The sequence below is a fragment of the Equus caballus genome, chromosome 25, assembly GCF_041296265.1.
Source record: "Equus caballus isolate H_3958 breed thoroughbred chromosome 25, TB-T2T, whole genome shotgun sequence".
NCBI classification, from domain to species: domain Eukaryota; kingdom Metazoa; phylum Chordata; class Mammalia; order Perissodactyla; family Equidae; genus Equus; species Equus caballus.
This window is the reverse complement of record NC_091708.1, coordinates 8590920-8611370: the sequence shown is the minus strand read 5'-3', so window position 1 is coordinate 8611370 and position 20451 is coordinate 8590920. Positions and strand designations below refer to the sequence as shown.

Genomic DNA, 20451 nt, shown 5'->3' with positions numbered 1-20451 from the left:
GCCACAAAACCCAGCACCCATTAAGTCCCTCCCCTGCCCCCGAGCCCTAGGCAACCACTAACTCATTTTTTTGTCTCTGTAGATTTACATATTCATATAAATGAATAATAGGATATGTGCTATTTTGTGCTCAGCTTCTTGCACTCAGCATGTTTTTAAGGTTCGTGCATGTAGTAGCATATAGCAGTGCTGCTTTCCTCCTTATGGCTGAACAGTATTCTATTGTATAGATATTCTATATTTTGTTTATTCATCAGTGAAGGCCATTTGGGTTGTTGCCACCTTTTGGCTACTATGGATAATGCTACTATGAACCTTCATGTGCAAGTTTTTGTGTACACATGTTTTCAGTTCTCTTGGGTATATACCCAGGAATGGAATTGCTGGGTCATATGGTAACTCTATGTTTAACGTTTTGAACTGCCAAACTGTTTTCCAGAGCTGCTGCACCATTTTACAATCCCAACAGCAGTGTATGAAAATTCAAATTTCTTCACATCCACACCAGTATTTCTTATTCATCTTTTTGATATAGCCATCTAGTGGGTTTGAAGTGGTATCGCCAGCACTTCCCTGATGGCTAATGATGCTGAGTATCTTTTCACGTGTTTATTGGTGATTTATATATCTTCTTTGGAGAAATGTCTCTTCAGACCCTTTGCCCATTTTTAAACTGGATTACTTATTTTGTTATTATTGAGTTGTAAGAGTCAGTGAAAGAACTGGAGAGGAGGAATAATAAAATCTGTCATTTGGAGTCAGCTAAACAAGAGGGAGAAAATAAGTATTTATCCCTGTTTTAGACGAGGTAATGCCAGTGACGACAGTGAGTGGCAGAGGTAGGATTCAAGCTAAATTTTATTCCAGAGGCCTAGTTTTTTGTCTTAACCAAGAATGGATAGGGTTCTCTGAACTCTTCCCGCTTAGCCCTTGCAGGCATTCTGCTCCCGAGGTGCTGTAACCCTCCCTCAAGCTCCTCGGCGGGCCCCGCGCTCCTCCCTCTCCTCCCCGGGGCCGGCCCTGCGCTCCTCCTGCTCCTCCCCCTCCTCCCCACGGCCGGCCCTGCGCTCCTCCCGCTCCTCCTCGCGGTGCCGGCAGGTGGCGTCCGCCCGGGGGCCGCTGTTTCGCGCGCGCCGCCGCCAGGCCGCTGGGCCGCCGCCGCACTTCCGGGCGCCGTTCAAGGTGAGCTGGGCTCCGGGCCCCTCGCACGCCCCTCTCTCCGCGCGGTGAGGGAGCCCTCAGCTCGCAGCCCAGCGTGCCCGGACCGGGGGCCGGGGGCTCGGGCCGAGGCGGGTAGCCGCCGGAGGACGTCTGGGGCCCGGCGAGGCCCAACGACCCGAGACGCCGCACCTCTGCGCGCGGCTTTGGCTCGCCGGCCGTCTGGACGCGGAGCGTGACTCCTCCCCTCGTCCCTCCGTCCCTCCCGGCGGCGCCGTCGCGTTCCCGGGTTCTCCCTCGGCCGCGAGCCCGGGCCGCCCCAGGGGTGTTGAGATTGGCGCGGAGAGGGGCGCAGAAGCGGGCTGTGGGAGCACTCTGCCACGTGGAATAAGTTTCCCTCCTGGCCTGTGTTTTCGTCGTTAGGATGTTCCGGAGTACTTGTGCAAATTCCTGTGCCCCGCCCCCAAGATCCTGATTCAGTGGGTCTGGGGTGGGGCCTGCTAATCAGTATTTTTAACAACCGCTCCAGGTTGATGCCCATAGTCTGCGGACCTCACCTAACACTGGTATAACTGGTAGAGAGGAAAGTTGCATTGGGTTGGCTATGGGTCTGTTTATCTTTAGCAAGGCTTCCAACAAGAAGTGATTCTAGCTGGGCTTTGTATTGAGGGACCAGAATATCCACTGGTTCTTTGCTCCACAGTGATGAATTCCCTCCCTCGCCACCACCAGGATGCAGAAGATCTCGGTGCTGCTCTTCCTGGCCTGGGTCAGCTTCCTCTTCTACGCAGGCATTGCCCTCTTCACCGGTGGCTTCCTGCTCACCCGTTTGGAGCTCAACAACCATAGCAGCTGCCGAGAGCCCCCAGGCCCTGGGTCCCTGCCATGGGGGAGCCGAGGGGAGCCTGGGGCCTGCTGGATGGCTTCTCGCTTCTCTCGAGTTGTGTTGGTGCTCATAGATGCTCTGCGATTTGACTTCGCCCAGCCCCAGCGCTCACACGTTCCTGGGGAGCCTCCTGTCTCCCTACCCTTCCTGGGCAAACTGGGATCCTTGCAGAGGATCCTGGAGATTCAGCCCCACCATGCCAGGCTCTACCAGTCAAAGGCTCACCCACCCACCACCACCATGCAGCGCCTCAAGGCCCTCACCACAGGCTCACTGCCTACCTTTATCGATGCTGGCAGTAACTTTGCCAGCTATGCCATAGTGGAAGACAATCTCATTAAGCAGCTCACCAATGCAGGTTTGTCTGGGCCTCTTTGGAGGCCAGGAGTACCTTGGCAAATTTCTTCTTTAGAAGTCAGAGAGCCAGAACTCTGAGTGCCCAGCTGCATGCTTGGCTATGCTGTGAGAGGACAGGGGAGGAGAAAGAGAGCAGGGTGCTGCATGCAGGGGTGCAGGTCTGGCTTTGTCCTTGTGGAGTTTAATCTGCATGGGCTGATGGTTTTCCTTTTGGGGAGCTCTCAGTAAAGGGGGAAGGGAGAGAGAAAGAGGAGAAGATGTGGGTCTGGGGCCCTCACAAGTTAGGAGAGAGCAGAGGGTTCAGACCTTGTCCACTCACTGATAACACCTAGGAAAAACAGAGCAGTGCAGATAGCCAGGGACTGAGAGCTGGCAGAGCCTTTTGTAGGAACAAGGAGAGGTCTGGGTGGAGCACAGTTATCAGGGAAAGCTTCCTGGCATAAAATTTTAGGCCCTGCAGGATAAAGAGTTGCTGGATGGAATTGCTGTGCCTTAGAGTGCATGGTTGGAATTTCTGATAGGTCTTTAAAGGGCCTCCTCTATCCCCCTGCCCCGACTCCTGCTCAGGCTGTGACCCACTCTCATTTCCCTGCAGGAAGGCGTGTGGTCTTCATGGGAGATGATACCTGGAAAGATCTTTTTCCTGGAGCTTTCTCCCAAGCTTTCTTTTTCCCATCCTTTAATGTCAGAGACCTGCACACAGTGGACAATGGCATCCTGGAACACCTCTACCCAACCAGTGAGCATGGGGCCAGAGGCAGGCCTGACGAAGACTGGGAGCTGGGGAGGGCTACTTCAGTCCGCAAATTCTGAGCCTCCCATGGGTGCAATGACCTGGGGTTGGTCCCTGACACAGGAGCATCAGACCTGGCTGGGGTTGAGGAGTGGGCCTTAGTCCTGTGCTCAGTGTTCTCCCTTCACAGTGGACAGTGGTGAATGGGACGTGCTGATCGCTCACTTCCTGGGTGTGGATCACTGTGGCCACAAACATGGCCCTTACCACCCTGAAATGGCCAAGAAACTTAGTCAAATGGACCAGGTGATCCAGTGAGTGTGGGATATTGGCTGGCGGAGTGGGTTTGTGTCTAAGAATCTCAGGATGTATGATCCTAAGAGAAGAAGTCCTTATCTTGGAGCCTCTTTCTTGCCTGAATTCTATCTTCTCTAGGCCTTTTTTCTGAAGCTAGGGGTCTCATCCATCTTGAGTGACTTAGCATGTGGCTTTGGGCGCTAGGGTTATGACTGAAGAGATGTCTCTGCTAAAGGTCTAGGCCCTTTAGAAGTTATGGCTGAGAGTTAATGGGCCCCTGAGAAAATCTTTATCCATCCCTACCCCCTGACATGTTTCTTGGCCCCCAGGGAACTTGTGGAGCGTCTGGAGAATGACACACTGCTGGTGGTGATTGGAGACCATGGGATGACCATGAGTGGGGACCATGGAGGGGACAGTGAACTGGAGATATCGGCTGCACTTTTTCTGTACAGTCCCGCAGCCCTCTTCCCCAGCGCGCCACCAGAGGTGAGGCCTCAGGTGTGCTTTATATGCCCGCCTGGTATTCAAGCCCCATCCTAATCACAGCTTCCTTGTGGATCGCTCCATTTTAGGCCCCCAAATTCATGACCCTGGGCATCCTCACTCTCATTTCCTACCTGGACCCCTATATCTTCTGTCCTAAACACTGACTTCGGCTCTGTGGCAAACTATTGACCCGTTCTTGTCCTCTAGGAGCCAGAGGTAATTCCTCAAATCAGCCTTGTGCCTACACTGGCCCTGCTGCTGGGCCTCCCCATCCCATTTGGGAACATTGGGGAGGTGATAGCTGAGCTGTTCTCAGAAGTCAAAGACTCCCAGCCTCACTTCTCTGCTTTGGCCCAAGCCTCAGCTCTCCATCTCAATGCCCAGCAGGTAGGTAGTGGGCTGAGCTTCCAGGTGACAGCTAGGGTGGGCATGGGAGAAGCACAATTACCCGCTCCATCATCCTTTGTTCAGTCTTAATCCCACCTTCCATGGCCCTTACCCTTCCCTTCCCCACTGTCCTGGACAGAGTTTGGGTCCCTGATTTCCAGGTTTTCCCTTTGGTAATACCTATCCTTACCTCAGTCCCAATTTATATTTCTGACCTGTTCCCCTTGGCCTCTGACCTATTCTGCCAGGTGTCCCGATTTCTTTACACCTACTCAGCTGCTGCTCAGGACCTCCAAGTTAAAGAGCTTCATCGGCTGCAGAACCTCTTCTCCAAGGCCTCTGCTGACTACCAGCGGCTTCTGCAAAGCCCGCAGAGGGCTGAGGCAGCACTGCAGACTGTGATTCCTGAGCTGCAGCAGTTCCTGCGGGGAGTTCAGGCCATGTGCCTTGAGTCTTGGGCTCGTTTCTCTCTGATCCGCATGGCAGTGGGTGCTGCTATCTTGGCTGCTGCCTGCTTTCTCTGCCTGCTGGTATCCCAGTGGGCGACATCCCCAGGCTTCTGCTTCCATCGTCTCCTCCTGATCCCCATGGCCTGGGGCCTGGCTGGGGCCATAGTGTGTGCTGGACTCCTGGCAACTACTGAGCTGAAGCTGGATCCAGTGATTCTAGGGGCCATGGCTGCAGTGGGCTCACTTCTGCCTTTTCTGTGGAAAGCCTGGGCTGACTGGGGGTCCAAGAGGCCCCTGGCAGCCCTGCTTCCCATCCCTGGGCCTGTCCTGTTACTCTTGCTCATTCGCTTTGCTGCTTTCTTCTCTGATAGTTTTGTTGTTGCTGAGGCCAGGGCCACCCCCTTCCTTTTGGGCTCACTCATCTTGCTCCTGGTTGTCCGGCTTCACTGGGAGGGCAGGCTGCTGCCACCTAAGCTACTCACAATACCTCGCCTTGGCTTTTCAGCCCCCACAGGCCCCCCACGGCACAATGGTGTGCAGGCCCTGGGGCTCGGAGTTGGGTTACTTTTATGTATAAGGCTAGCTGGGCTTTTTCATCGCTGCCCTGAAGAGACACCTGCTTGCCGCTCCTCTCCCTGGCTGAGTCCTCTGGCCTCCATGGTGGGTGGTCGAGCCAAGAATTTGTGGTATGGAGCTTGCGTGGGGGCGCTGGTGGCTCTGTTAGCTGCTGTGCGCCTATGGCTTCGTCGCTATGGTGATCTCAAGAGCCCTGAGCCCCCTGTACTCTTTGTGCGCTGGGGGCTGCCCGTAATGGTACTGGGCACTGCTGCCTACTGGGCATTGGCATCTGGGGCAGATGAAGCACCCCCACGTCTCCGGGCCCTGGTCGCTGGGGCATCAGTAGTGCTGCCTAGGGCTGTGGCAGGGTTGGCTGCTTCAGGGCTCATGCTGCTGCTCTGGAGGCCTGTGACGGTGCTGGTGAAGGCTGCAACGGGTGCTCCAAAGAGCAGGACTGTCCTCGCTCCCTTCTCAGGCCCCCCTACTTCTCAGGCTGACCTGGATTATGTGGTTCCTCAAATCTACCGACATATGCAGGAGGAATTCCGGGGCCGGCTAGAGAGGGCCAAACCTCAGAGGCCCCTGACTGTGGCTGCCCGTCAGTTGGGGAGTGTCTACTCAGCTGCTGTGGTCACAGCCCTCACCCTCTTGGCCTTCCCACTTCTGCTGTTGCATGCAGAGCGCATTAGCCTTGTGTTCCTGCTTCTGTTTCTTCAGAGCTTCCTTCTCCTGCATCTGCTTGCTGCTGGGATACCCATCACCACCCCTGGTAAATACCTATCTCAGCCCTGATTCCTCCAAAGACAGTAGTGATGTGAGTTCGGCCCCTCTTGTTTTCAGGGAGGTGTTGCTCCTCAGGTTCTTCGCCTTGACACAGGATTTCATGCCCCACACAGTTTGGAGGGTCTTCTTGATCTCCTCTCTCTTATCTGCGATAGCCAAGCTAACTTATGCCTCCCATTGACTCTCAGGGCCAGCGGGGTTCGTGGAGGAGGGAGACAGAGTACTCCAAGACTCATTTCTTATGGAAATGCTACATCCTCATGAGCGCATTTCCTGATTTTCCAGTGATGGGAGTGGTGAATTGAGTATATAATGTCCTAGTGAGCTTTGTGCGTATGAGAGAGAGAAAGAGATTGACCACAATGGGGTTCAGATTAGAGTAATGGCACTTTGTGTCACAGAAGGAATTAGAATACAGAGTGTTGGCTATAAAGAGGTTTGGATGATGGGCGTGTGTGTGTGTGTGTGTGTGTGTGTATGAGAATTAGCACTGAAGTGGTAGGAGTTTATGATCATAGGGCAGAAGGCTATGAATTAGGAAATGGGATGTGACCATAAAGAGGCGTATCTCTTCCCACAGGTCCTTTTACTGTGCCATGGCAGGCAGTCTCTGCTTGGGCCCTCATGGCCACACAGACCTTCTACTCCACGGGCCACCAGCCTGTCTTTCCAGCTATCCATTGGCATGCAGCCTTTGTTGGATTCCCAGAAGGTCATGGCTCCTCTACCTGGCTGCCTGCTTTACTGGTGGGAGCCAACACCTTTGCCTCCCATCTCCTCTTCGCAGGTACTTCCTGATTCCTCCCTTGCTTCTATTATTCCCTCTGGCTCTGTGGAAGGAAAGGAAACCCCTGGATTTGAGTGGAGATGTGACTTTGTTGGATCTTTGGCACCCCTTGCCTTACACTGATTAGAGGCTGAGCCAACTAGGGTGGTTGGGGGCCAGAGTGGCCTGGCCCCTGGGTTCCCCATTGATTCTAGCCTTGTCTTCCTCTGAGGTAGTAGGTTGCCCATTGCTCCTGCTCTGGCCCTTCCTTTGTGAGAGTCAAGGGCCCCAGAAGAGGCGGCAGCCCCCAGGGAATGAAGCTGAGGAGGAGGAGGAGCCGCTGATGGAGATGAGGCTCCGGGATGTACCTCACCACTTCAATGCAGCGCTGCTGCAGCTGGGCCTCAAGTACCTCTTTGTCCTTGGTATTCAGGTGGGTGCAGGGGAGTGATCATGAAGTTAGTGACCTTTTCTCACGCGTATACGTCACATTCTTTCTTTCATACTTTGCCAAAACCCTGGGAGAGAGCCTTGACTGAGGTAAAGATAAGTGAAGTGGTTGTGCAAGGCCAGTGGCCTCACATGGCAGTATTGAGACTGGAACCTGCGTGTCCTTAATCCTAGTCTCGGATTGGTTCCTCTCTATAAGCTAGATCTGGACCCTGCTGGTTGCATTTGGGGATTACTGCCTTAGTGGACAGACTGGAAAAGCTGAGGTGATGGTCAGGATTCTTTTCCAAGCTGTGGTCATGGATCTGCTTCCTATCCTTCAGAGGCAGAAGGTGTGACTCTGACATCTTCCTCCATCCTGGAAGGCAGAGCCTGAGTGTTAGTGGCAGAGATGGAAGGTGCTTGCCCAAGGTCACACAGTGAGTCATGGTGGGGCCAGGGAAAGAATTAGGTCTCCTAACTCCTAGCCCAAGTTTTTTTCTACCGACACGCCATACTTTCCTACTTGTCCTGTTCTTCACAGTGGCCTACAGCAAGTCTCTCCTTGACCTGTTTCCTCCTCCCCTTCGCAAGTAACTTGACCCCTCCTCTCCTCCTTTAGATTCTGGCCTGTGCTTTGGCAGCCTCCGTCCTCCGCAGGCATCTCATGGTCTGGAAGGTATTTGCCCCCAAGTGAGTAGATTTGCTTGAGAAGTAGGGGTGTTGGGGAGGGTGAAGCTTGGAGCAAAGAATGAATATCCAGGGTGGTCAAGGTTTTGCCTCAGCAGGGGAAGGCTCTAGACCTACTCTCAGTGTCTGCTGATATTCCACCTTTCCTTCCAGGTTCATTTTTGAGGCCGTGGGCTTCATTGTGAGCAGCGTGGGACTTTTCCTGGGCATAGCTTTGGTGATGCGAGTGGATGGTGCTGTGAACTCCTGGTTCAGGCAGCTAGTTCTGGCCCAGCAGAGGTAGCCTAGGCTGTGGGTGCTGGCTCCTGGCCATGGAGAGAGCTGGAGAACAGTCTAGCCTGGCCTCTGTGGGTGCTGGATCATCTGTAAGAGAGGCTCAGGCACACCTCTTACCACCATGCAGCTAAGAGTTACTGGCATTTGGGAGTTCATTATTTTATAGTTCAAAATTGTAGTGGGGCTGATCCCTAATTCCTGTTTTGGATGCATCTGAGGGACTTGGGGGTGGTCTCCAAAGTGGAATAAAATAATAATGTAAATATGTGTGTCTGAGATGTGGGGGAGTCCCTACATCATATAGGGGCTAGGGAGAGGGCGTCTCGCCTCTCACCAAGCACAGATGGGATCAGCCATTTTATCCAGACCTGGCTGCACCTGAGAACCTTTGAGACGTGGTTGGAGTTGTCTGAATTCATTCCTCCACCTCTTCCCAAATTACTCCTATTATCCCACCTTCTGTTTTCCTTTGCCATGCAACATATTTTATTAAATTTTTCTGCTTTGGCTGATAACAGAGATGGCTGAAAAGATAAGCCCAGGCATCATGGAGCACACAGACTTTTACTCTCTAAAGCCCCAGTAGTGCTGTGTCTTCTCCTTAACTGTGTTGTTTCACTCCAGGACACCCTTTGCCCTTCATTTCTGTGGAGGCCTCCCTAGTTTCCCAACCTGTGCTCCCTTTTATCAGACCTACTTGCCCATCTTACACAGCATTCCATCTTGTCCCATGGATTATTCTTGACTTGAAGCCAAAACTGTTTGAATCTAATGCTCCTCATGCATGTGTCCTGTGCCCTCCATTTAGCTTGCTACTCCTGTGTCATGTTGAAGTACTGGCATGAAATCTTTGTGGAAATGTCCATCAAAAGAGTGGAGAAGAGGCTCTGAGGAGAAGGATCAGGACTGGGGTTTGAGGTTTGAGAGCCCAGGACAGGAGGAGATGAGACCACTGAGAGAGAGAAGAACAGGTGTTAAATTGTGAGTCAGGACTGACTTCTGCTTGACAGGAAGAAGAAGAGAAGCTGAGTAGCAGTGATGGTGAGGTAAAGGTGTTCACTGCTGTGGGGCCTAAAGGAGGAGTCCTAATTATCAATGGCCAACAGTCTCCAGTGCTACAGAGGTCAAATAAATGATGAAAAGTGTATATACTGTTTCAGACAACTAGAGGATAGGACACTGGTAACTCTGGCAGGAATGGGTTTAATAATGCAAGGGGAGAGGTTAGGCCCCAGCTAGACTGTAAAATTAATTAGGAAAAAAATCTCCTTCCCCCCTCCTCAGTCTGGTGGACACAGATCCCAAGCATCATTTAGTGAATAGACAGTGCCTTTGTGAGAAGAAATAAAGACCCTTTCTCCATCCCTAGCACCCATGGGAAAGATTTCAGACCCCATTCCCTTACCCTATCCTTGTTTAGTTCCCCCCGCACTTTTTTTCAGGGAGCCCCGTTCCCCTCAGCCTCAGGATAAGCAGCTGATCTGCCAACCACTGTTTCCTTTTCTCCTGATCTACCTACAAGATCTTTTTAGGGAAAGATACATTACACTATTAAAAATTCTTATCCCTGCCTTTTACTTGACGTCAGAGCCCATTCCACACTAACTTATTGTTTCTTTTTAAAGAGCTTTTTTGAGGTACAATTTACCATAAAATTCACCCATTTAAGGTGTAGAATTAAATGATTTTTAGTCTATTCACGGTTGTAAACCACCACCACAAACAATCTTAGAACATTTTCATCAACCCAAAAAGAAACTCGATACTCTTCCCTCTCACCCTCCAACCCTCCCCACCTCCACCGCTAGCCCTAGGCAACCGCTAAGCTACTTTCTGACTATATTTGCATATTCTGGACATTTCATAGAAATGGAATCATACAATATGTGGCCTTTTCTATTTGGCTTCTTTCATTGGCCTAATGTTTTCAATCTTCATCCATGTTGCACCATGTATCAGTACTTCATTTCTTTTTATAGCCAAATAATATTCCATTTCATGGATATATCATATTTTGTTTATCCATTCATCCACTGGTGGACATTTGGGTTGTTTTTACCTTTTTGTTATTATGAATAATGCTGCTATGAACATCCATATACAAGTTTTACTTGGACATATGTTTTCATTTCTCTTGGGTTTATACCAAGTGGTAAATATAGGGGAATTGCTAGGTCATATGGTAAATCTATGTTTAACTTTTTGAGGAACGGTGTGTCTCTTTCCCAAAGCTGCTGTACCATTTTACATTCCCATCAGCAGTGTATGAGGGTGCCAATTTCTGCACATCCATGCCAATACTTACTATTATCTACCTTGGATCCTCACCATCTTAGTGGGTGTGAAGTAGTATCTCATGGTGGTTTGGGTTTGCGTGTCTTTTTTTTTATTTTTATTATTTTTATTTTTTATTTATTTATTTTTTGGGGGAAGAAGACTGGCCCTGAGCTAACATCTGTGCCAGTCTTCCTCTATTTTGTTTGTGAGACTCCTGCCGCAGCGTGGCTCATGAGCAATGTGTAGGTCTTCTCCTGGGATCCGAACCCACAAAGCCCCCCCAAGGCTGCTGAAGCAGAGGACATGAACTCAACCATTATGCCACCAGGCCGGCCCCCTGTATGTCCTTGATGACTAATGATGTTGAGCATTTTGTGCTTATTGGAGAACTGTCCATTCAGATCCTTTGTTTTTTAATTGGGTTGTCTTTTTGAGTTACAAGTATCAACTTAAAAAGCAGATTCAGGGCCAGCTGGATGGCGCAGTGGTTAAGTGTGCAGTTTGCTTGGGCAGCCCAGGGTTCACTGGTTCGGATCCGGGGTCAGGATATGGCACTGCTTGGCAAGCCATGCTGTGGTAGGCGTCCCACATATCAGGTAGAGGAAGATGGGCACAGATGTTAGCTCAGGGCCAGTCTTCCTCAGCAAAGAGGAGGATTGGTAGCGGATGTTAGCTCAGGGCTAATCTTCCTAAAAAAAAAAAAGAATTCACCCATTTTACCCTCAAAATGAGTTTATTTGGGAATAGCCAAAAGAATTGTAATTTGGCATGTGCATGCTGTGGCAAATCATAGGCAAATCTGGAAAACAAAGGTGGGGAGCTGCTTTTATAGAGAAAAAGGGGAAGTAGGAAGGCACTGTCCTAAAGGAAAGTCCATTCGGGAGGGTGTTAAGGGGATGGGGAGAGAAATCCTCTGTAGTAAAGTAGTTTTGCTTCCTGTCCAAGGTGCAAGCTGACATCTCTTCCTGTTTGCTATAATTGACCATGTGTGATAGGGCATGAGAGCTCCCCCTACAGGCCTTCCTGACTCCAATTTAACTAAGGTTTCTTTTATTAATTTCCACATAAGGATTGTTTATAGTCTAGATATAAATTCTCTTATCAGATTAGATTTGCAAGTATTTTATCCATTCTTTGGGTTGTCTTTTCCTTTTGTTGATAGTGTCCTTTAAAGCACAAAATTTTAAAATTTTCATGAAGTCCAATTCAACCTATTTTTTCTTTTGTTGCTTGTGCTTTCAGCATCCTATGTAACAAACTATTGTCAAGTGCCACAATTTAGTTTTAGAAAATTTTCATCACTCCCACAAATTCCCTACACTTTGTTTATAATCAATTCCCAATCTCACTCCAGGCCACTGATCTGTGTTCTGTTTTTATAGATTTGTCTTTTCTGAATATTTCATATAATTGGAATCATGGAATATATGGTCTTTTGGTCTAGCTTCTTTGACTTAGAATAATGTCTTTGAGGTTCATCTATGTTGATGTATGTGTCACTTTAAGCCCCTTTTGATTTTTGTTGTTTAAAAAGCCTTTATTCATTTTTTATTTTTTTGCCCCTTTTTTTTTGCTGAGTCATATTCCATTGTATTGCTATGGTCAACTGATGGACATTATGTTTTTGTAGCTGCTATGAACATTTGCATACAAGTGTTGGTGTAGACATCTGTTTTCATTTCTCTTGGGAGGATTCCTTGGAGTGGAATTGCTGGGTCCTATGGTAAGGTTATGATTAATTTTTTAAGAAACTGCCAAACGGTTTTCCAAAGTAACTGTACTATTTTATATTTCCACCAGCAATTTATGAGAGTTCCAGTTTCTCCACATCCTCACCAACATTTGGGATTATCTTTATTTTTTATTGTAATCATTCTATATGTGTGTGCACGGTGGTATCTCATGGTTTTAATTTGCATTTCCCTAATGGCTAATGATGCTGAGCATCTTTTTGTGTGCTTCTTAGCCATTCATGTATCTATTTTGGTAAAATGTCTATTCATATTTTTCTGCCTGTCTTAAAATGGTTTTAAAAATGTTTTTATTATTGAGCTTTGAGAGTTATATATTGTGGATACAAGTCCATTATGAGATATATGATTTGCAGATTTCTCCTCCTACTTTGAGACTTTTCTTTGCGTTTTTTTTTTTGGAGGAAGATTAGCCCTGAGCTAACATCTGCCGGCAATCCTCCTCTTTTTGCTGAGGAAGACTGGCCCTGAACTAACATTCGTGGCCATCTTCCTCTACTTTTATATGTGGGACACCTACCGCAGCATGGCCTTCTGAGCCATGCTGGATCCGCACCCGGGATCCGCACCCGCGGACCCCGGCCGGAAGCCGAACGTGCGCACTTAACCGCTGCGCCACCGGGCCGGCCCCTCTTTGCGTTTTCTTGATCGCGTCTTCGTAGCACAAGAGCTTTTAATTTTAATGAAGTTCAACTTATCCATTTTGAGTTGATTTCATGTATGGTAAGGGTCGCAGTATTTTTGTTGGGTTTTTTGCATATGGATATCCAATTCTCCTAGCTCCATTTGTTGAAAGGATTGGGCAGGTACCGTTGAGCAGTGCAGGCTGCACAGCACAGGGCCACGCTGCATGCAGTCAGACTGCGGTTTGTGCACTGGCGCTCTACGGTGAGCACAAAAAGGACAGGCTGACTACGGAGGGTCTCTGGGAGGCGCTTTCTGCCGGGGCTGCCTCCGCGGGGCGGCAGCACTACAACTCCCAGCACGCACCGCGCGCGCCTCCCGTGGGGCTGCGCGGCTGGCCGAGCGCGGGCTCCGGCGCCGGACGGTTTCGGACCGCGGCCTCCGAAGGCCGCGCAGGCGGACGGCGAGCGGCACGAGCTCCCCGCTGACTCGCCCGCCTCCGGCGTTGGGGCCTCCCTCTCTGGCCGGGGCCAGGCTCATCGCTTCCTCGTCTTTCCCGCCGGGACTAACCCTTACCAACCGCAGCCGAGGGTCGCCGGCCCGGCCAGCGGTGAGGGGAGGGTCTGCTTTTCCCGGAAAGGGCAGGCCGCCGGCCGGGTCTCGAGGGGAGCCCAGGAGAGGCGCCGGGATGCGCAAGCGCACAGACTCCCCTCCGCTCGGGTGGGAGCTTCGGCCGGGCAGGGCTTACCCTGTAGCAGCCCCCTCCAAGTGTGCGGGCCCAACCTCGGCCACCAGGTCCCACGAGACCCCTCTGGGCTCCTCAACACCACATGCCAGCTGCCTGGACCTGTGGAGGCAAAGGAATGATCAGCTAGTTCGACAGGCCAAGGTAACGCGGTTGCTGGGACCCTCGCTTTGCAGCCCCATAAGAGGGTTTGCAGTGGATTTACCCCAGCCGTTGGAGAGGGGATGAGCTTGACCTTCCTCAAGAGCCGGAAATGACTGGAGAATGACATCCCTTGTCGCTGTTGCACTGGGAGAGTTAAGGACTAATCCTCAGTGACACCCCATCCCACATTTGGCAGGTGGCTCAGGGTCTGTCTCTGAGGCGACAGCAGTTGGCTCAAGATGCACTGGAAGGGTTCAGGGAACTTCTCCATTGTCTGCAGGGTAAGCAGGGTCCTCCCCAGGATGGTCGGTTCCCATGCACAGCTAGAGACCAGTTCCTTTTCTGCATTTCTGGGATTGAGGTGATTACTCAAGGGGCAGAGAATCCTGTTTAAGGTACAGGTGGGGCTGGAGTGGAATCGTCTTTGTACAAGGGAATCTTTTTCTTCCTTACACGCACATACACACATGGCAGCATTTGAAGAAGTGGTTTCCAGAATGGTCTAACCTGGAGAACTTTCTGCCCTTTCCAAACTCTCTGTCCGAAGGGTGGGTTCTTTACTGAGGCCATTTTGGTTGGGGTGGGGTGATCTCTGGGTTGAGATCTTATTTTGGGAATCATTTATGGGGGAGCCATCTGTGAGATCAACATTTATTGCTCTAGGGCTCCCTGCCGCTGTTCCTGTTCTCCCCTTGGAATTGACTGTCATCTGCAACTTTATTACCCTGAGGGCGAGCCTGGCCCAGGGTTTCACTGAGGACCAGGCACAGGGTATCCAGCAGGGCCTAGAAAGAGGTGAGGGCCAGAGATTGCCTTCCATGCCCCTGCCAACCTCCGTTTGGGTTTAAATCTTTACAAGGTGGATGGGAGGAGCAACATAACCTGTCACCTCCATGGAGAGACAGGCCCTTTTCTGATTCTCGAAGTGTCTCTCAGACCAGGAGCCCCTTTGTGACCTTTGGGCTCCTGCAGAAAAAGAAAGCCAGAGACGAAGTCTCACCTCAGCTGTATATGTGTGTACTCTACAGTACTGGAGACCCAGGAGCAGCTGGAGCCCAGGCTGGAATGTGGGCTGAGTGCGCTGTGGGATTCCGTCCTCCATTCTTCCTCCCTTCTACCGGAGCTGCTCCCTGCCCTTCACCACCTGGCTGCTCTGCAGGCTGCTCTCTGGCTGACCACTGACCATCTTGGGGACCTGACTTTGCTGCTGCAGACCCTGAATGGCAGCCAGGTAATGTGAGGAGTGATCTGGATCTAAGGGTCTGTTCCCTTCTCCCACCCCTCCCAGCTGCAGTAGCATCATTATGTGCTGGAAAGGCTGCTGGGTTGGTGGTGCGCCGCCGAGAAGCAGAATGTGTGCACTTAACCGCTGTGCCACCAGGCCGGCCCCGAGAGTGTGTTTTTTTTTTTAAAGATTGGTACCTGGGCTAACAACTGTTGCCAATCTTTTTTTCTTTTTTTTTTTTCTGCTTTATCTCCCCAAACCTCCCCTGTACACAGGTGTATATCTTAGTTGCAGGTCCTTCTAGTTGTGGGATGTGGGACGCCGCCTCAACGTGGCCTGACGAGCGGTGCCATGTCCGCACCCAGGATCCGAACCCTGGGCCGCCGCGGTGGAGCACGCGAACTTAACCACTCGGCCACGGAGCCGGCCCCGAGTGTGGTTTTTAAAAATAGCTTAATGAGGGGCTGGCCCCGTGGCCGAGTGGTTAAGTTCACGCGCTCCGCTGCAGGCGGCCCAGTGTTTCGTTGGTTCGAATCCTGGGCGCGGACATGGCACTGCTCATCAAACCATGCTGAGGCAGCGTCCCACATGCCACAACTAGAAGGACCCACAACGAAGAATACACAACTATGTACTGGAGGGCTTTGGGGAGAAAAAGGAAAAAATAAAATCTTTAAAAAAAAAAAAAATAGCTTAATGATCTTGGATAGGGTTAGGTCTCTCATGACCTTGCTGAAGTCACCTCCCAGCCTCAGTCATCTTGTCAGTACCCCAAACATGGTCCTTACCCTGTGTCCTTATGGGCTTATAGTGAGTGAGGAGGCACCCTAGAATAGATTACCCCTGCCCCAGATTTTTCTTACTTCCTGTATCCTCGCTCCATAGCTATCTATTTCTTAGAACTGAGGGAATAGGAATCAGGAGAACCCCTGAGTTCAAGGTCCAGCCAGAGTAGACTGAGACAGGAGAAGAAGGGGTGGTTACAGGCTTGGAGCCTCTGATTGTCCTTCTCTCCCCAGAGTGGGGCCTCTGAAGATCTCTTGCTGCTTCTAAAAACTTGGAACCTCCCAGCTGAGGAGTCAGATGCCCCACTGACCATACAGGATGCCCGGGGCTTGAGGGATGTCCTTCTGACAGCATCTGCCTATCGCCAAGGTCAGCTAGTGATGTGACTCTTCCTTTTCTCCCTACTCCCTATCTTAAGGGGTCTTTTGGCTCCCGCCTTTCCTGTCATGTCCCATTCATCTCAGTGGACCTTCCCTATCATACCTCCTGTCCTGTGGCCTCTCTAAGCTCACACCCTGATTGCCCTCAGGCCTCCAGGAGCTGATCACAGGGAGGCTGTCCAGGGCACTGAGCAGCCTGCATGAAGCGGCCTCAGGTCTCTGTCCACAGCCTGTGCTGGTCCAGGTGTACACGGCCCTAGGAACCTGTCTCAGTAAGATGGTAAAGACATTCCTAGGGTGGGTTGGGGAAACCATGGGCGTTATGGACAGCTTTCTGCTTTGGGACGGTACCTGAGCCTTGTGTCCTCTCACCCGTCTAGGGCAATCCACAGAGAGCCCTGCTGTACTTGCTTTCAGCTCTGAAAGGAGGATCAACCTGGGGTCCCGCACTTCTGGAGGCCTCCAGGCTATATCGGCAACTGGGGAACACTGCAGCAGAGCTGGAGAGCCTGGAGCTACTGGTTGAGGTAAGGAACTGTGCCAGGGGAAGATATGGGGATTGCTGAGGTGCTTGTGTTGGGGTGACTAGTCAAGGTATAAGCAGAAGGTAGTATGACTTGCAAAGATGATAGATATACTTTCTTCTTTTTGTCCCTTTTAGACCTTGAGTATTACTCACGGTTCTGAAGCCCCCCAGCTTCTCATTGAGGTAGAGTTGCTACTCCCACGACCTGAGCCAGCCTCACCCCTTTACTGTGGCACACAGAGCCAGGCCAAGTACCTGCTAGCAAGCCGATGCCTACAGACAGGAAGGTGAGCTTCCACTGCCCTGCTTACCTGAGCTTCTCTTCCCGTTTCTGATGCCTCCCCTGGGGTGTGACTCTGCTTCTATTTTTTCGAGTCAGGGGGCAATGGACAAGTCAGTGGCAGGCCATAGGTCCCCACTCCTCAGCCTCCTGCCTTGCCACTGGACCTGAACTGAGGACTCTTCACTCAGACCCTAACCCGTGTCTTTAAAACTCTGTAGTCTCTTCTCAAATCCATTCTATAAGGAGGGTAGATCCATACTGAGCTAGGGTCGGAGCCCCAAGACCCCACCCTTCCCACTCCCCAGGGCCCTTAAGCATCCTTTTCTTAGCTAAGAGCCTTTGGAGGGCCTGCTAGGGCCTAAGGTGAGGCTCATGGGCTGACTCCTCAGGGCAGAGGACGCTGCGGAGCATTACTTGGACCTGTTGGCCCTGTTGCTGGATGGCTCAGAGCCAAAGGTAAGTATTCTTTAAGGTTCTCTGCAGTGGGGTGGGAGGGTTGGAGTCTCCTTTGGAGTAGAGCAGGACTGCTGTTTTCTCTTTTTTCCTCTGCTTGTCTCTGTCCAATATGGGAGGCCAGACTGGAAAGGTTCCCAGAGCAAGGGGTCCAGGGCAGCAAGCAATGGGTGGTCTATGCATGGTACCAGGGCCTGGTGAAGAGGTTGGGGGTGGCTCATGTCTTTTCAAGTCACTACATCCTCCTCCCACCCCAGATCTCCCCACCCCCTTGCCCCACAGGGCCCTGTATGCCTGAGGTGTTCTTGGAGGCAGCAGCAGCGCTGATCCGGGCAGGCCGCGCACAGGATGCTTTGACTGTATGTGAGGAGCTGCTCAGCCGCATGTCATCTCTGCTTCCCAAGATGCCCCAGCCGTGGGGAAATGCCAGAAAAGGAACCAAGGAGTCACCACATTGCCCACCCTGGGTCTCTGCCACCCATCTGCTTCGGGGCCAAGCCTGGGTGCAACTGGGGGCCCAAAAAGAGGCAATTAGCGAATTTAGCCGGTAAGCCCAGGAAGCCAACCAGAGCCCTAGGGGAAGTGTGGGGGGATAATTTTCTGATTGGGACCTGACTAGGTGAGCTCCATTCTTACCTGCTCGCCCTAGAATTTCTGATGTTGACTCCTCTTCACCTCTGCTCCATGTCCCATTTCAGGTGCCTTGAGCTGCTCTTCCGGGCCACGCCTACGGACAAGGAACAAGGTGATCTTTGTTATCTTTTATTAACAAGGTAACTCTCCCTTATCCTCTTCCCTTCTGGAAGTGGTGGTGGTGGATGTCCGTTCCCTTTCCGTGTGTCTCAGTCCACCAGGAGATTTAAGGGAAAGGGACTCCAGACACAAGAAGAGATCAAGGGGGTGAGTTGGTGACTGTGTGGCTGGGAACACACTTCTTGACTTTGGTGGTGGTCCTCAGGACCTGCTTCCAACTGTGAGCAGGGGTGTACGTCAGATGTGGCACTACAACAGCTTCGGGCAGCTGCCTTGATTAGTCGTGGACTAGGATGGGTGACCAGTGGCCAAGATACCAAAGCCCTACAGGACTTCCTCCTCAGTGTGCAGATGTGCCCAGGTATGTATACTTGCGTGACATGTACACACAATGACAGAGAGGCCCATGGGGTGATACTTGGGGATTAGTGTAAGAGTGACATTCCCAGACTGGAGGGGTTAATGGGGTTGTGCTGTATATACCCAGGGATATACCCAGGTGTGCAGACATATACCAGACATATACAAAGTGTGTATGAAGGCCTCTCAGGAGATCCCCTGTCTTCCCAGTCTCTTCAGACACGAAGAAGATAACTGCTGGGAGTGTGCTGGGCTGGAGCAGGGTCAGCTGAGCCCTTTGTCCTGGGCAGGCAGTACTCAGGGATAGGAACTGTTGGGAATGACCCACTCCTGACTCCGTGTGTGACCGTAGGCAAGATACTTCTCCACTCTAGGCCTCAGTTTCCCCTTTTATAAAATAATGCTTAAGGCTGTGTCAAGTTCTAAGGCTCTCTACTCTGGGGTTGGGCTCCAGGTAATCAAGATGCTTCCTTTCACCTGCTTCAGACTCTGAGGAGGCTGGATCGGAGGGATGAGGCCATTGCTCTCTGGCGGAGGCTGGAGGCCCAAACTAAGTTGCCACAGGAGAATGCTACATGGTGAGGCTGAGATCTGCTCTATTGGGGCTGAGGGGCAGTTGGTGTCTTGGAATCTTTGGAACTCTTGGGGGTGGTGGTGAATAAAAGGGAGGGAATGGCTGCCCAACCTTCTGCCTATCCTTTACCCTTAGGCATTACCCTTTTTGGTCTCCAGGTCTCTGCCCCTGTACCTAGAAACCTGTTTGAGCTGGATCTGTCCCCATGACCGTGAAACCCTTCTTGAAGAGTTTCAAACATCTCTGCTGGAGCCTTGTGACCTGTAGCTGCCATGTTTTGAAGAGCCTAAGCTGGGGGCCCACTGGGCTATCTGTCTGTGGGGAGGGCTTTCTGGTTTACTGTCCTTGGGGAATGTGGCTGGAGCTGCCCATTCCTATGTAAGTCTGACATTGGAGAGGTTGGTGGTAGTCCTGCAAAATTTGGCCTAGTTACTGCTGTTCTGGTTCCCTGCCAGTAGCAAGGCATTGACTTTGCTCATGCCGCCTCTTTTCCTGTTTCCCCTTTTCTTGTATTGAGTAAAATTTCCTATGTATCTCTTGTCTGCCTACTACGTATACTTGAATGGGAAGGCTCACAGTTGTCTGATTCAGTTGAGTGCTGGTTGTCTAAGATGCCCTGTCCCAACATTATCTACCTTAATGAGCTTGAGGTCTGGGTGGAAGAAAGGGCTACAGGAATCCTTACTTGGGAAGCAGTGGCTTTAGTCTTTCCCCTTGCTTAAAAGCAGAGCCCCAAAGTCCAGGATCCTGTGTGAGGTGACAGAATGAGTGGAGTTGGGTCTGGAAGGTGGTCTGGGAAGGCTTTTCAGGACAAGGGCAGGTGTTTGATTCTTAGAGGGGAAGGACAAGGACAAGCAGATCTCTTGGGTCTGTCAGAATGACTTCTCATCCCCTCCCTAATCCCGCATTGCAGAAATTTGGGATTTGACTCTCAGTGAAATGTGTTTGTATGGATAGGGGGTGAAGGGTGAATTAATTCAGCATGCCACTAAAGCTGCCTATTGAATATAGTCCGGGCTAGTTGGCATTTTGGGCCCAAGGACTTCAAGTATCAGCATGCACTTTTCTTGCTGCTTTGGGCTCTGTTGAAGCTGCTGTGTGTTTTGTGGTTTCCTTTTGACCCCTCTCTGTACTTGAGTGCCCTGCCTTCTCCAGCCATTAGTATTAATACTCAGTGGTAACAGGAAGTATGTACCTCCAAGCCCTGAGGAACTTTAATGCCTGTGGAATTAGGGTTACCAGGGGGTGCAGTGAAACTAGGGTAGAGTTGATTAAGAGCTGGGGAGCTAGTCAAAACGTCCAGAGGAGGGGT

At 51.1% G+C, this 20451-nt stretch overlaps 2 protein-coding genes across 4 annotated transcripts; both read left to right on the top strand.

The window, feature by feature from the left end:
- The first annotated feature begins 1049 nt into the window (after positions 1 to 1049).
- PIGO (phosphatidylinositol glycan anchor biosynthesis class O) lies at positions 1050 to 8521 on the top strand. 2 transcript variants are annotated; one of them, XM_014735875.3, is made up of 11 exons: positions 1050 to 1182; positions 1862 to 2402; positions 2997 to 3140; positions 3325 to 3448; positions 3761 to 3920; positions 4128 to 4307; positions 4556 to 6083; positions 6678 to 6884; positions 7100 to 7296; positions 7915 to 7985; positions 8136 to 8521. In XM_014735875.3, exons 2-11 carry the CDS (start codon positions 1892 to 1894, stop codon positions 8263 to 8265), a joined length of 3252 nt encoding a protein of 1083 aa, XP_014591361.1. In that variant the 5' UTR covers positions 1050 to 1182; positions 1862 to 1891; the 3' UTR covers positions 8266 to 8521. The 2 variants fall into 2 exon arrangements, with proteins under 2 accessions (XP_014591361.1, XP_001504590.1); XM_001504540.5 differs by having other exon boundaries at positions 1071 to 1182; positions 1891 to 2402.
- A 4440-nt stretch (positions 8522 to 12961) lies between these two features.
- On the top strand, positions 12962 to 19672 carry FANCG (FA complementation group G). 2 transcript variants are annotated; one of them, XM_001498082.6, is made up of 14 exons: positions 12962 to 13799; positions 13996 to 14080; positions 14463 to 14594; positions 14828 to 15030; positions 16044 to 16179; positions 16340 to 16470; positions 16571 to 16717; positions 16852 to 17003; positions 17389 to 17455; positions 17710 to 17999; positions 18151 to 18197; positions 18411 to 18566; positions 19020 to 19143; positions 19298 to 19672. In XM_001498082.6, the coding sequence occupies exons 1-14, from the start codon at positions 13599 to 13601 to the stop codon at positions 19404 to 19406; spliced, it is 1980 nt and encodes a 659-aa protein (XP_001498132.3). In that variant the 5' UTR covers positions 12962 to 13598; the 3' UTR covers positions 19407 to 19672. The 2 variants fall into 2 exon arrangements, 1 of the variants encoding a protein (XP_001498132.3); XR_001379775.3 differs by having other exon boundaries at positions 13059 to 13799; positions 19052 to 19143.
- Positions 19673 to 20451: the final 779 nt, after the last annotated feature.

What these genes read in the sequence shown, in the direction of transcription:
- PIGO (XM_014735875.3), top strand. Translation starts at nt 1,892, where the DNA reads ATGCAGAAGATCTCGGTGCTGCTCTTCCTGGCCTGGGTCAGCTTCCTC. An exon ending in TAAGCAGCTCACCAATGCAG is followed by an intron (nt 2,403 to 2,996) that starts GTTTGTCTGGGC and finishes ATTTCCCTGCAG; the next exon opens with GAAGGCGTGTGGTCTTCATG. An exon ending in TCTTTGTCCTTGGTATTCAG is followed by an intron (nt 7,297 to 7,914) that starts GTGGGTGCAGGG and finishes CTCCTCCTTTAG; the next exon opens with ATTCTGGCCTGTGCTTTGGC.
- FANCG (XM_001498082.6), top strand. Translation starts at nt 13,599, where the DNA reads ATGCGCAAGCGCACAGACTCCCCTCCGCTCGGGTGGGAGCTTCGGCCG. An exon ending in GCCTGGAGCTACTGGTTGAG is followed by an intron (nt 16,718 to 16,851) that starts GTAAGGAACTGT and finishes TGTCCCTTTTAG; the next exon opens with ACCTTGAGTATTACTCACGG. An exon ending in GCCTACGGACAAGGAACAAG is followed by an intron (nt 18,198 to 18,410) that starts GTGATCTTTGTT and finishes GGTGGTCCTCAG; the next exon opens with GACCTGCTTCCAACTGTGAG.